Below are 14600 nucleotides of genomic sequence, written 5' to 3'. Positions count from 1 at the left end.
CCCACCCAAGCCTGGTGCCATCAGCCTTGGACTCACCATTAACCATCAGCAAGTAGGAAAATCTCTTTGGGTTGGTGGGTGCAGACCTGGTGTCCACAACCACCTCATAGATCCCACTGTCTGACCTCTTCAGTGGTCTGATCCCCAGCGAGAGGTGGATGGGGTGGATGAACAGGCGGCCACGGAAGTAAGGCAGGTAGCCAGTGGTGAACATCATCTCCCTGGGCTTGGCCTCAGCTATGTGGGTATTTTCTGTGCTCCAAGTGACCCTCACAATGTCCATAGCCACAGAGTCCAAGGTTGGGAAGATCAGAGACTCTCCCTCCACCCCTGTCAGGATCTGGAAGCTGCAGCAGAGGCACAGATCTGCGAGGAGACACTTGGAATGATCATCTCCATCTCCTCCACTTCCTCCCCCCCAAAACTCCCACTCTGGAGCATCCCTTGGGATGGATGCTGGTGCAGTCAAGAGGTTGAACCCACTTGCCTTTGCATCCCAGTCCTGCATATGGCAAACTGCCCTCCCCAAGCGCCAGCAGCATCCTTACCCCTGGCAGCCACCAGCAACATGCAGTGGAGAAACGTGCTCCAAGCTCTGGCCATGTCCCCTCCTTGTGTGGGGTTGGTTAAGGGGCTGAGTAGATGATCCAGTCTCTGACCTGTTGTGCTGAGCTCCAAAGGGGAAGGAAACTCCTCTGGGGGTGGTTGGTAACACTTATCAGAGACAGATTGCATACAACTCACTGCAGGGAAGGACACAGATGTTCGTGGGTAACTTACTTGGTGGGTGGGATGGGCTTGGTGGAGGAAGAGGTGGCAGCTGGTGTTTGTCAGGATATGACAGGGCTTGACTCTGCCCCCAGGATGAGCAGGATGAAGAGGAAGCTCCCACTTCACCCAGTATCTTGTGGGAATGACAAAGGCAATGGGATAATGGCAGAATGGCAGATAATGGGATGGATGGCAGAAAGGAAACGGGTTTAAGGTCCCAGGGATGCTTCCCAGGTGCATTCCGTCTCTTTCCCCAACGGATTCAGCTGGGAATGGGGACATGGCTGCAGGTGTTGCCCCCTCAGCACAGGGGAATTTCAACCCAGGGGCTCAGACATGGGATAAGATCATTCCCTCTGGCTGCTTGTGACCCATCCTCCTTCCCAGACCCGCTCCAAAGCGAAGCTTCCCACCCGGTTATCCCTTCCCCGAGTGGTTTATAGTCAGTATCCAGAGCCGGAGCTGGGTTCCTGAGGGATGGATGCTGAGGGAAGGTATTCGGGGGAGGTCCAGCCGAGGCCAACCCCGGCTCCGAGGGGACGAGCCCAGCGCGGCTGCCCCGGAGCGCGGTCCCGTGCTGCCACCTCCCGGGCAGAGCCACGGCCCGGCACGGCGTTTCCCTTCCAAAAACACAACGAAAGTGGCTTTTCCTCCCTCCACGGATGAAAAGGAGGGAGCAAGTGGAATGCTGTGAGGCCATCCAACCAGGAATGCCTTTTGAAAAGCTTTCTGTCTGAGTGGGACTGTGAAGGTGCCCAGCGGCAGCATCCACGGGTGGGACACCCACCAGCATCCTCCTCCCAGCCTGCAGTATCAGCAGCCCCACGCAGCTGCTTCGGCCTCAGCAAACGAACCTAAACACGGCGGAGATGGAGCAGAGAGGAAACCAACCACACACCGGCGCTGGTGAGGCTGCAGCTCCAGGGTTGTGCTCAGAGGGACACTGAGGGGCTGGAGCTGGAGAAGGGGCTGGAGCACAAGGGTGCCTGGGAGGGGCTGAGGGAATGGGGGTGTTGAGCCTGGAGAAGAGGAGGCTGAGGGGAAACAGCAGCACTCTCTGACACTCCCTGACAGGAGGCTGTGACTGGAGAGGAGTAAATCTTTGCTCCCAAGTGATGGAACAAGAGGAAAGGGGCTGGAGTTGGCCCAGGGGAGGTTGAGGCTGGAACTGAGGCAGAATTGTTTCCCTGAGAGGGGTGTGAGCCCCTGTGCCAGGCTTCCCAGGGAGCTGGGGGAGTGCCCAGCCCTGGAGGGATCCCAAAGCCGTGAAGCTGAGGTGCTGAGGGCTGTGGGTCAGTGCCGGGCTGGGACTCCAGCAGCTTTAAGGGCTTTTCCAAGCCAAACAACTCCCTGATCCCTGAACCATCACAGCTGCGCGAGCAGCTCCAAATCTCTCCTCTCCCTCTCCCTCTCCCTCTCCCTCTCCCTCTCCCTCTCCCGGGCCAAATTTAGCTGGAAGGGAACTGAGAACCAGCGGCTGATGCGCTGAATGAGAACAGCCTCTGCAATGCGGCTCTTCCAGGACGCAGCATCTTGCCGCGCTCCCTGAAACGTGCTAAACGTTTCCTTTTCATTCCCTTCCCGTTTGCTTTCCTCCTCCCCACCCCCTTTTTTTTTTGTACACTCCCTGGGCAAAGCTCCTCCAGCCCGTGGAAGGTTTTCCCTTGATGTAAATCGTTCCCTACATGTTGAATGGAGATGCAGACAAAAGCTCTAATGAATCGGCTCAGCCCCTTCTCTGCAGCCGAGGTTTTCAACCTCTGCAAACGTCGGGTTTCCCTTTGTAGGGTTTTAATTAGGGTTGGGGTTGCTTTGCTTCTCTGCCTGTGAGGGGGAGGAAAGGGCCGTGGGAGCCGGTGTAAAGGGGAGGGAAAGCAGCCAGAGCTTCTCCAGCCAGCTCTGTCTGGGCTTGTGGGACCAGGTGGTGCCTCAGTTTCCCTTCATTTTGCAGGGTTGAAGCTGTGGTGGGTGATGGAGCAGGAACCCATCAGCTTGTGCAGCCTTAGGCGGAAACCAGCTCAGGTTACTGGTGAGGCTGAGCTTATCCCATCTCTCTCTGCTCCCTGTGCCACAGCCTTTTCCCAAGAGTTTTGCTGGGAACAGGGAGCTGCCGAGATGCTGAGAGGCTGCAACATGTGTGTGAGGAGGAAAGGCTGCAGGACCTGGGGCTGTTCAGCCTGGGGAAGAGAAGCCTGAGCTCAGGGGCGCCTTATTGACCAATCCCTAAAGGGTGGGTGTCAGGAGGATGGGGTGACACTTTCTTCTGTAGAGCCCAAGGACAGGACAAGGGGTGATGGACACAAGCAGTGACCCTGGCCCAGGAGGAGAAAGTCCTTTGGTGCTGAGGTGAGGGAGCCCTGGCCCAGGCTGCCCAGGGAGGGTGTGGAGGCTCCTTCTCAGGAGCTTCCCAAATCCATCTGGACACATTCCTGTGCTCCCTGAGCGAGGGGAATCTGCTTCAGCAGGGGCTGGGGCTGCAGCAGCTCTGCACAATCCTTCCCACCCCCACCATTCTATGATCCCCACCATGGGTAGCACCCACAGTCCTTCTCCCACAGCCTGATTGAAGGGAACTTGGGGCTTGAGTTGAATGATCCCTGGAGCTCCCTTCCCACCCCACCATTCTATGAATCTGCCCCTTTCCCACCCATCTGCCCCATTTCCAGGAGAACCAACCCACAGCCCCTGCTCATTCTTAGCCCCCAACTCCCTCCCCTGCAACCCTCCAGTTCCCAGGCAAGGTGGTTTCCTTGCTGGCAGGGCTGGAGAAGGGCTCAGGGCTGCCATGGAGGCAATGAGCTTAGCATAAGGTGATTAGCAGTGGATCAGAGGGCAGAAGCAGACGGTGGAGGGATTGGATTAGGGGCTCTTGCTCTCTTGCAGCAGCATCGTGGCTGCCACAGACCCAGCAGCCCTGGATGGTGCTGCCAGGCAGGGGATGGCATGGGCAAGGGGGGATGCCCAGCCTCAGAGGGGCTGTGCTGGGCTTGGGTATCCCTGATATGCCAGGAAAAGCTGAGAGTGCTGCTGGATTGGAATAAACTCACTCTTAGGACAAGCTCATTAATACCTACCAGTGATTTAACGAGGTGGTATCTGCCAGACAGGGGTAGATAAGGCACCAAGAAACTGCTGCTGTGTCCAGATAACACTTTACTCCTTCCACATGGCCCTCATATCCTCAGTTGATGTAGCTAGGGCAGATCTGGAGTTAAAATGGTTGGGAGAGGGACTAAATCTGTGGCAATGAGGGGGTGACACAGAGTTGCTGCAGTAAAGGATGGAGAGGAGAGTTAAGGCTGGGGTGATGCTCCTCAGTCCCCACAGCCTGATGCCATCAGGATGGCTCCAACCCAGAGCAAGGGCAAGATACCAGGCAGGGAAATGTGTCCTTGTTTACTCAAAACCTGAGCAAGAAGCTCATCCTGAGAGAGAGCTCTCCTGGGGTGAGGGGAAGCTTTGCTCTGGGCTGTTGGAAGGGAGTGACAGCAGCTGAATATGATCCCAGGGGGGCAAGAAGGCAAAGGACATCCTGGCTGGGCTCAGCAGCAGCATGGCAGCAGGAGCAGGGCAGGGATTGTCCCCTGTGCTGGGCCCTGGGGAGGCTGCAGCTCCAGGGCTGTGTCAGTGCTGGGCCCCTCACTCACTGCCACAGGGACACTGAGGGGCTGCAGCGTGGCCAGAGCCGGGCACAGAGCTGGGGAAGGGGCTGGAGCACAAGTGTCTCTGCTCCCAAGGGCCGGGACAAGAGGAAACAGCCTCAAGTTGCCTCAGGGGAGATTGAGGTTGGAGCTGAGGCAGAACTGTTTCCCTGAGAGGGGTGTCAGCCCCTGTGCCAGGCTGCCCAAGGAGCTGGGGGAGTGCCCAGCCCTTTAAGGATCCCAAAACCCTGGAGCTGAGCTGCTCATTTCCTCCTCTTTCATCCTCCACCTCCACTTACCTTGAGAAAACAGAGAACTTCCAACCATGACCCATGGGGGTTATTTGCTCCCAATATAACTTTCTTACCTAAGGCTAATAGAAAGGGAATCCCATTTTCCAAAGGCAGGGGAAGCTCTGCCAGAGCTCTCACTCCCTGTCTTCCCCTGTGCCTCCTCCAGCAAGTTAAACCCTCACAACCAGACTATTTTCCTCTTAGTCGAGCAGCCTTTTCCTTAAAAAAAAAGGACAATTCTTCACAATAACTCCTTCTAATGACCCAATTTAAGTGACACCTCCACTGCTGAGGCATTTCTGACCCTCCAAATAAGTGCCTCTTGCTCTCAGCTTCAGTTTGTGGCTTGATTTTCTCACCCTGAGCCTGCTGCCATCTCACACTGAGCTGTTTGCTTGCTAAGAGGAGAGAAAATACAACCCCCAACCTCCATCCCAGCTCTGGTTGTGCTCATAAAAGTAGTTTCCCAAGGAACTCACCAGCCCCAGGTGAGTACCTGGAGCAGAGGCTGCACACAGCTCATTGCAGCTCGTGAGGCAGAGCTGACCTGCAACCCACCCCGGGCTGGGCAGAGGAAGAAGAGGAGGAGGAAGATGATTGTAAAGCTGTCCCAGGGAAAGATAAGAACTGGGGTGGGAGATCAGGGCAGGTGTGGAGGAGAAGATCAGCTCTGTGTGTGAATCTTCTGCCCACCTACATCTCCTGGGAGCTCCCTTCGCAGCTCCCTGACCCCAAGGCACAGAGGGAGGTGTTGGAGCTCGTTGCTGCTTTCCCATGAGCGAAATCCTGCTGCTCAGGGTGCTGGATACATCTCCACAGTACAAACCACTGCTGGGCAGCACCTGAAAACGGGCTGCAAAGGGAAAGCAACACCCTCCATCCCCTCTTATCCCCATCCCTCCCCCCTAAAACTCAACCACCCCACGCTTGTGCTCATTACAATGAAGTTTCCTCTGAGGTTTGCAGCTCGCCCAGCCCCGAGTGGCTCCTTCCTCACCGCACTCTACCTCACAGGGACCTGAATTCGGGCAGGGTAGGAGGGAGGACACACAAAAGGGAAAAGCCCAGCCCCTCCCGGCGAGGGGGAGAGTGAAGAGACTGCAGACGGGAGAGGAAATCGCTGCCAGACGGTCGCTGCTGCCGAGGGGTTTCACATCTCCCTGGCTGCAGGGAGCTCGTCCAGCTGCCCTCCCGGGGATGCTCTGCTCCAGGGCTCCCCGGTGCCCCCTGGCACGGTTGGTGCTGCTGTGCCAGGCGCTGCTGGCAGTGGTGAGCAGCCGAGGTGAGGAAGGGATGAGCTGGAGGGTTTTAAGCGGGGGGAAGATGCTGTGGGAGGGATGAAGGAAGGAGGGGAAAGGCTGATGGGGTATCCCCGGGTGCTCTGTAGGTCTCTGGGGAGATGGAACAGGGCTGGAGGCACTTTTTGGGGGCTTTGCTCTAGCTCTTCGTGTGGGCTCCTGGCTGGATTTGGTGCAGAGACACTTCCTCTTTGCAGCACAAGGGATTTGTCCTTTTGAAAGGAGTCACTTCCCTTACCAGAGCTGCACCAACGCCCTGAGCCCTGTCCTGACCTTGCCTGCACCCAGAAATGTGGCTTTGCAAGGCCAGGGCTCTCTGCTGAGCAAACACAGCACCTTTCCCCCTTGATTTCAGTGGAGCTGGGGATAGCTGAGGGGCTTCTTCCTAAAACCAGCAAGTTCTGGGCAACAGGAGTGGAGAAGTGCCCAGGGTTGGGGTCACCTCAGTGCCTGGAGCATCCTGACAGGAGGCTCTGCTCCATCTCTGCTCCCAAGTGATGGGACAAGAGGGAACAGACGCAAGTTGTGCCAGCAGAGGTTGAGGTTGGAGCTGAGGCAGAACTATTTCCCTGAGAGGGTTGTTAGCCCCTGTGCCAGGCTGCCCAGGGAGCTGGGGGAGTGCCCAGCACTGGAGGGATCCCAAAGCCCTGGATCTGAGGTGCTGAGGGTTAGTGCTGGGCTGGGCAAGGGGAGGTTCATGGTTGGACTCCATGAGCTCTAAGGGCTTTAACAACCACTCAATCCTCTGATTCTATGCTCTCCCAGCCCCATATCTGTACCCCCACCCTACCACCCCTCCCTGCTGTCAGGGTGACCAGGCAGCATCACCTTCACCTTCTCTCTCTTGCCACCCTGAGACTCATCTCCTGGCCCCATTGCTCACCCCAACAGCAGAGGGATGGGGGGGGGGGGGGGGGGGGCAGGCCTTTACTCCTCAGGGGTGCAGAAGCTGGGGACGTTGTTTGCTTGAAGCAGCAGAGCCTGCAGCAAGCCTGGCCTCAGCTGAGCTGCAAAACCTCCCTGCAGGTGCCGGTGTGGTGAAGCTGTGAGGGCTAGAGGTGTTGGGTTACCATCACAGCTCCAGGCTGGGGAGAGGTGAACTCTGCACACTCACCTTCTCTCTGGGGCAGCTCCAGGAGGCAGGGATGAGTGAGTTCAGGTGCTGTAACATATTTCTTGCAGCATGAGCTGCCTCCAGTGCAGTAGTTAAACTGGAAACTTCCTGTTTCTTACAGGCCAGGAAGGGTGGGAAAAGCCCCATTTATAATAAGCTGCAGGTCCCAGGATGTGGCATCAGGGGTGGGAATGGATAAATGGTACCTGCTCCCTCCCTTTATCTCAGGGGAGGTTGCTCCTAGTCCTAGAGTTGCTGGCTGGAGGGATGTTCCCCTCTGCATTCCAGGGCCTGGTTAAGGGTGAGCATCCTTTGCAAAGGTTGGAGCTGGATGGCAAAGCCTGTGGGCTCTGCAGTTGGTCCCCAACAATGTCTTGGTGCCATTGCAAAGTGGCAAAAGCCACTTAGGAGCTGTGAGATGGGTGAACTAAAGCTAAGCTGAGCTCCTGGGAGCTGCTGCTTGCCCTGATGGCTTTGCTGAGAGCTACAAGACTGAGAAGAGTCCACCCACAGCTCCAGCAGCCCCCTCAGTGCTGCCCTGACCACAAAGAGCCAGGAGGAAGCCACAAGACTGTGTGCTCAGCCCCAGCAACCATCTTTCTTCTTAGGGGCATTGTTATCTCACCTCTGCCAGAGCCCTCGGCATCCGGGGCTGCACTGAAAGGAGCGAAGCGAGCCCAGAAACTCAAAAGGGTCCAGTGGGCAAAACTCCTACTGTTTGTTTGGGTTGGGTGGGTGAGGGAGGAGCTGGGGCACAAATGAGCAAGCAGATGCTGTGATCATCCTTCCTCAGGGCAGGGCACAGGATATTGCATGAGCATCTTCCCCCCTCAAAGCATTGGAACAGGCTGCTCAGGGAGGTGGTAGAGTCCCCAACCCTGGAGATAATGAAAAGCTGAGGTGCTGAGGGCCATGGGTTGGTGGTGGGCTTGGCAGGGTGAGGGGGGGGAGTTGGATTCCAGGAGCTAAAAGCTCTTTTCCAACCAAAATGATTCTGGGATCTGCAGCCAAAGCAGCTGGTGTGGGCAGAGACACAACCATGGGATGATGCAGGGAGAAGGGGACCCCCAAAATGAAGATGGCCATGGGGAACCAGGCTGGGTTTGCTGTTGATCAGGTGAGCTCATGGAGCATCTCCCAGGGCCTTGGTGCCTCACTGACCTCTCTCTACTTTAGGAACCCTCAAGTGCCAGGAACAATCTGTTTCTGTCAATGGGACGCTGTGGCTGCAGCCAGAGGAACCCCCCAAGGAGTGGGTGAGGGTTGAGTGGAGGGTGATGCTGGATTCAAGACCCCAACGTATCCTGACAGCTGAGAATGGCATAGTCAAGAGCCCAAATAATTCCTTCCATCAACGAGTCTCATTTGAGGAGAAGACCCTCTCCTTGCAGATCAGCCCAGTTGGCACCAATGACAGTGGGGTCTACAAGGCAGAATTTGAGAACAGAGAGGGTGTTTTTACAGCCCTGTGCTTCAATGTGTGGGTGTGGGGTGAGTATCACACAATCCCAGCATGGTGGGGATGGGCAGGGCCCTGCAGAGCTCATCCAACCCAACCCCTTTGCTCAGGCAGGTTCCCCTTGCTCAGGGGGCACAGGAACGTGTCCAGGGGGTTTGGGAAGCTCCTGAAAAGGAGCCTCCACACCCTCCCTGGGCAGCCTGGGCCAGGGCTCCCTCACCTCAGCACCAAAGCACTTTCTCCTCCTGTGTCCATCACCCTTTGTCCTGTCACTAGCCACCATACAGCAAACACTGGCCCCATCCTCCTGACACCCATTGCTGAGGTGCCCCTGAGCTCAGGCTTCTCTTCCCCTGGCTGAACAGCCCCAGGGCCCACAGACTTTCCTCCTCACACACACGTTGCAGCCCCTCAGCATCTTGGCAGCCCTGCACTGGCCTCTCTCCAGCACTTCCCTGTCTCTCCTGAGCTGGGCAGCCCAGCCCTGGCCACAGGGCTCCAGCTGAGGCCTCCCCAGGGCAGAGCAGAGGGGCAGCACCTCCCTGGCCCTGCTGCCCACACTCTCCTCATGCCCCCAGGCTGCCATTGGCTCTCTTGGGCACGTTGCTGCTCATGGTCAGTTTGTTCTCCCCCAGCACTGCCAGGTCTCTCTCCTGGAGCTGCTCTCCAGCAGCTCACCCCCAGCCTGGGCTGGTGCTGGGCTTGTTATCTCCCCAGTTGCAGGACTCTGCCCTTGGTGCCCCTCAGCAGATTCCTCTCTGCCCAGCTTTCAAGCTGGTCAAGACCTCACTGACTGGCAGCACAGAGTAGCTGAGTCCCCATTCCCTTGGCCCTTCTCACCCCTCTCTCCATGCAGCTCCTGTCCAACCTCCACACCTGGAGAAACAAATCCTGCTCCAGGACCAGGGCTGGTGCAACCTCTCCCTGATCTGCTCTGTGCTTGGTGCTGGTAACATCTCCTACAACTGGTCCTGCCCTGGGGATGTCCCAGAGCCTCATCCTCAGCTGTTCCTGAGGGTCCATAAGGATTCTGAACCCTCCATCTGTGGCTGCAATGCCAGCAACCCAGTGAGCTGGAGCATGGCCAGCACCGATGTCGTGGCCGAATGCCGTGCTGCAGCCTCAGGTAATTCCCCTTCAACTTCATCCAAGTGATATTTAAGGGGTTGTACAACCCAAATCCCTTCCAGTCCTTTGTTGGGGCTCTTCACATCTCTGCCTAGACCAGTGAAACTGCAGAGGACATCACACTGATGCCAATATACTTCCCCTCCTGGGAAAGGCAACCGTGGCTGAGGTGTCCTTGGCAGCTCTGTCCTCTGCAGGTTGTGCTGGAGACTTATAGCTCAAGGGTTTGCTCTGCCTCATAGGTTTCCCTGTTTCTTCTTCCTCCCCAGGGCTTTCCAGTATCATTACATGGTGGGCAGTAGCTGTGTCCTTGGGGTTGGCACTTGCCATCTCCACAGCCCTCGTTGTCACCTGCTACTGCAGAAGGACACAAAGACAGGACTCCCCAGGTTTGTCCCTGGGGTTGGGGCAATGGCTTTTGGGATGGGCAGCTGTGGGGTTTTGGCTCTGCAGCTCCTGCCTTCTTCCTGACTGCTGTCATGCTCCTGGTGCTCTCTGTGCTTGCCCTGGCCTTCCTTCTCCTCCTCCTCCTGGGGTTCATGTGGGATAAGCCACTGGACACTGTCAAGCCTTTGCCCATCCAGGTTGATGAGCTGAAAGAAGCATCCCAGCAGCCCAAGACTGAAGGACTCATGCCGTGGGATCCTGAGGACTGTTTGGGTTTGGATATTGACTTGATGCTGAGCTGGAGAATCCTTCCCCAGCTCCTGCCAGCTGCAAAGCAAAACCTCCCAGTTGCCAAGGAACCTCTTTCTCCCTCTGCTTTGCTTTGCTTGAAGGCTGAGCCCCCACCCCAACCAGTCTGGGAGCTCTGACACATCACCTGTGTGACACAGACCCTTCAAACCCCCCCAGGACACGTTGAGCAGACACTGACTGTCTACGAGGAAGTTGGCAAAGCTCAACCCACCCAAGACCCTGTGAGTGCTGGGGATGTCCCCTCGACGTGCTGTCAGAAGGGATGGGACATCTGTTTGGTACCTCTGGCTTGTTGAGAAAGACACTGAGGTGCTGGAGGGTGTCCAGAGATGGACAACAGAGCTGAGGAAGGGGCTGGAGCACAAGGGTGCTGGGGAGGGGCTGAGGGAATGGGGATGTTGAGCCTGGAGAAGAGGAGGCTGGGGGGAGACAGGAGCCCTCTCTGACATTCCCTGACAGGAGGCTGAAGCTGGGGTTCATTCTCTACTTGAGACAAGAGGAAATGGGCTGGAGTTAGTCCAGGGGAGGTTGAGGTTGGAGCTGAGGCAGAACTGTTTCCCTGTGAGGGGTGTCAGCCCCTGTGCCAGGCTGCCCAGGGAGCTGGGGGAGTGCCCATCCCTGGAGAGATCTCAAAGCCCTGGAGCTGAGGTACTGAGGGCTGTGGGTCAGTGCTGGACTTGGACTCAATGAGTTTGAAGCTCTTATCCAACCAAACAATTCTATGAAAGCCCCATCACCCCAGGTGCATCCTGTAACCATCTTGGGGTTGCTTTCTCCTCCAGAATGGGACCAGTGATGTCAACATGGGAGGAAACACCATCTATGCTGTTGTGTGCAACAGAGCACAGGTAAGGGCAGCCCAGTGCTGGCAGGGGGGTCTGGAGCTGCTCCATGGGCTTGGCTGTGCAGCCCCTGGGCTTGATGAATCCACAGCAGCTGCCAGGACTCCCCCTTGTACACAAATTGTCTTGGTTCATCTCCATCTTTTTCCCCCCAGCAGAGACCCAGACCACCTCAGGAGCCCCAGAGCTGCACCATCTACTCCACAGTTCAGGTCACCAGGAAGGTGAGGTTGCCCTGTTGTCACCCCATCCCCTCTGCAGGAGCACAACAGGTTCCCCTCAGGTCATCAGCTGGGTGCTGGGTTCACCCTCCTGCTGCTTCTTTGCCTGATGCAGCTTCTCCTCTGCTCCACAGTCTCCTTCTCTCAAGAGGAAGAGGTTGGACCCAGCTTTGGTTTCTACTGCCTATGTAGAGGTAACAGCCACGGAAGCAGTGGGGAAATGAGCTCTGGAGATCTCCAAAGCTCATCAGCTTTTGAAGGCTGTGAGGTGCTAAATCCCATCTGTTTCCTTACAGGATACCAGGGCTTCCAGACTCTGGTGCCCACCGTTTCAGACCACAGCCCCATCTCCTGCCAGCCTCTGCTAGTGCCTTGGCAAGACAGAATCACACACAATCCCAGGATGGCGGAGGTTGGAAGGGATCTGTAGGGATCACCCAGCCCAAGCCCCTGCTAAAGCAGGTTCCCCTGGCTCAGGGGGCTCAGGAACGTGTCCAGGTGGGTTTGGGAAGCTCCTGAGAAGGAGCCTCCACACCCTGCCTGGGCAGCCTGGGCCAGGGCTCCCTCACCTCAGCACCAAAGCACTTTCTCGTTCCTGTGTTCCAGCTGATGTCCATCACCCCTTGTCCTGTCCCTGGCCACCACACACCAAACACTGGCCCCATCCTCTTGCCACCCACCCTTTAAGGACTGAGCAGCATTGCTGAGCTGCCCCTGAGCTCAGGCTTCTCTTCCCCAGGCTGAGCAGCCCCAGGGCTGCAGCCTTTCCTCCTCACACACATGTTGCAGCCCCTCAGCATCTTGGCAGCCCTGCACTGGCCTCTCTGCAGCACTTCCCTGTCTCTCCTGAGCTGGGCAGCCCAGCACTGATCACAGGACTCCAGCTGAGGCCTCCCCAGGGCAGAGCAGAGGGGGCAGCTCAACCTCCCTCAACTTTTTGCCGACGCTTCTTGAATTTCCCTTCCTCCTGGAGCACCCAGAGCCCTCCAGCACCTTCTCCAGCAAAGCCAGAGGCTCGTTTGGGATGGAAATGGCCAGACACAGGATTTTACACAACTCCCAGCTGTGCCTTGGAGGCTTCCTGTGAGGCAAGGAGGAAAGGCTCAGCCATGGAAACCTGTCTGTGCAGGAGAAGTGTGTGAAATTGGACAGTTTGGGGGTTCTGGGGGCAAGAGGACACGTGTGATGTGCCCATGTTCAGTGCCAGCCTGGGGTCTTGGGGGAGTTTCTTGAAGTCCTGATGGGTTTGATACACCTCAAGTGTCATTTCAGGTGTGAATGTAAGCTGAACAGCATGAGGCAATTGTGGTGCTTGTTTAATTAGCTTAATTGGCTATTTATAGGCTGAAATGTACCTGTGGCAGAGGGAGGGATGGGGAGTTGCCTCCTTTGTGGCTCAGGAGCCTCTGGAGTGATTGAGGTCTGGTGCAGAGATGCACTTTTCAGAGTTTTAGCCATATGTGGTGGGTATGGGGACAGAGGTGACCCTTGGCCATCAATCCCAGACAGGATGGTCCCTGCCTTCACCTCATGAGCCACACTGAGACCAGAGGTGCTGCCACATCCCTTCCCACCTACATTACCTCATGGAGTGGCCCTGAGAGAAAAGAGGTGGAGAAAGAGGTGCTCTGGCTTCAAAGATCTTCCCAAAGACAAGATCAAGGGCTTTTCTTTGGGATTCAAATGAAATGTGGCACTTTGATGGCAGCAGTGGGGAGTTGTGCAACTCTTCCCTTCCCTCCCTCCCAAGTCCCCTGGATCAAAACAGCTTTGTGGCTGCTCCCTGTGAAAGGAGCATTAATTGGGATCATTAAGCAGGAGTAGAGCTGGAAAGCTGGCAACAGGGAGGGAGCGGGGGGGGGGGGGGGGGGGGGGGGGGGCGGAGGAGGGGGGACTGTGTCTGGCTGCCACAACAAGGGGATTTAGGAGGCTGGGATGGTGTGGCTGGGGACTGGGATGGTGTGACTGGGGCCTGAGGCACAGCAGCCTGGTGCTACCACTGCACCTGGGTTGGTTTTCTCATCCCAAAGTCTCATCCTCTGGGGTTTTTTTTTTGGTGATATGCAGGGATGAGTCAAATATTTCTTGTGCTACAAGAGCATCCCACTCAGCATGGATGGAAAGGCAGCAGTGAGGCCTGTGGTTGGCTGAATTCAGTGGGAAAAGCTGAGACACCATGGAGGGGATGGAAATGCTTTGCTGGAGGTGCTGGGGCTGCTTTGGTGGAGATGCTGGGGATACTTTGGTGGAGATGCTGGGGATGCTTTGGTGGACATGCTGAGGCTGCTTTGGTGCAAGTGCTGGGGATGCTGTTGCAGTCGTAGCTGGGCTGTGGCTGCTGTCTTGTGAGCAGAGTCTAAAGCTGAAGCTGCATCTTGGTACTTTTGCAGCCCAAAACACCAAGTTCCCCCCTCCTCATGCTCCTGATGAGTGGAAACATCCCAAGATGACAGCACAGAGCCTGAGGGCTGTGGCATCAGTCAGCACCACGCCATGCTGTAATTTATGCTAATGACCTGCTTTTGCATATTGGAGATAATTTGCAGCTCTCTCTCTCTCTCTTTTCTCTCACTGCAATTGCTGAGGCAGCATTTTGCTCCCTGCCAGGGAAGTTTTGCTTTCCCATCTCCACTGGTGTAAACAGGAACATGGGGAGAAGCTGATGTGTGCCACCACATTGAGGCCACAACATCACCATGTGCTGGTACCAATGTGGGATCTTCTCCCTGATGGATGGAAACTGCTGAGGGTTGGGATTAAACTGGGTCAGGGCTCAGCAGGGGCTGCAGTTGCCCATTGTTGGTGGATGGGGTCAGCCCCAGAGCTCCTCAGCAGTGTGTGGGAAGAGGCTGGTGGCTGTTTGGCCCTGAGGGTGTGCTGCTGTCACAGCCCTGAGCATCACTCTACCAGAGCGAAACAAAGGCTCTGAAACGGCATCTTTCAGGAAGGAGTCCAGGGTGTAATTACAGTCCTTCCTTTAAACTGTCTGCCCTGGCTGGAGGACACAGTGTGCTGAAGCATCCAAAAGTCATCCCTCCTAGAACCATAGAGGTCAGGGTGGGAAGGGATCTGTAGGGATCAACCAGCCCCAGCCTCTGCTAAAGCAGGTTTCCCTCACTCAGGGGGCTCAGGAA

General features: G+C 56.5%; 1 protein-coding gene across 5 annotated transcripts; it reads left to right on the top strand.

Annotated features, from left to right (window-relative positions):
- Positions 1-5790: 5790 nt before the first annotated feature.
- CD244 (CD244 molecule) lies at positions 5791-13173 on the top strand. 5 transcript variants are annotated; one of them, XR_009820667.1, is made up of 10 exons: positions 5806-5987; positions 8294-8608; positions 9433-9702; positions 9974-10085; positions 10552-10624; positions 11186-11251; positions 11401-11469; positions 11601-11660; positions 11763-11964; positions 12206-13173. XR_009820667.1 is itself a non-coding variant. In XM_062016429.1 (9 exons), the coding sequence occupies exons 1-9, from the start codon at positions 5903-5905 to the stop codon at positions 11832-11834; spliced, it is 1122 nt and encodes a 373-aa protein (XP_061872413.1). In that variant the 5' UTR covers positions 5791-5902; the 3' UTR covers positions 11835-13173. The 5 variants fall into 5 exon arrangements, 3 of the variants coding, with proteins under 3 accessions (XP_061872413.1, XP_061872412.1, XP_061872410.1); XR_009820666.1 differs by having other exon boundaries at positions 12073-13173; XM_062016429.1 differs by having other exon boundaries at positions 5791-5987; positions 11763-13173.
- Positions 13174-14600: the final 1427 nt, after the last annotated feature.

The sequence above is a fragment of the Colius striatus genome, chromosome 29 (genome assembly GCF_028858725.1).
Source record: "Colius striatus isolate bColStr4 chromosome 29, bColStr4.1.hap1, whole genome shotgun sequence".
NCBI classification, from domain to species: Eukaryota; Metazoa; Chordata; class Aves; order Coliiformes; family Coliidae; genus Colius; species Colius striatus.
The sequence above is the reverse complement of the archived record's forward strand: the minus strand, read 5'-3'. Positions and strand labels throughout refer to the sequence as shown.

Coding starts and splice junctions, on each gene's coding strand:
- CD244 (XM_062016429.1), top strand. CDS start 5,903: ATGCTCTGCTCCAGGGCTCCCCGGTGCCCCCTGGCACGGTTGGTGCTG. Junction 9,703..9,973: donor ATGCCGTGCTGCAGCCTCAG/GTAATTCCCCTT, acceptor CTTCCTCCCCAG/GGCTTTCCAGTATCATTACA. Junction 11,252..11,400: donor TTGTGTGCAACAGAGCACAG/GTAAGGGCAGCC, acceptor TTTTCCCCCCAG/CAGAGACCCAGACCACCTCA.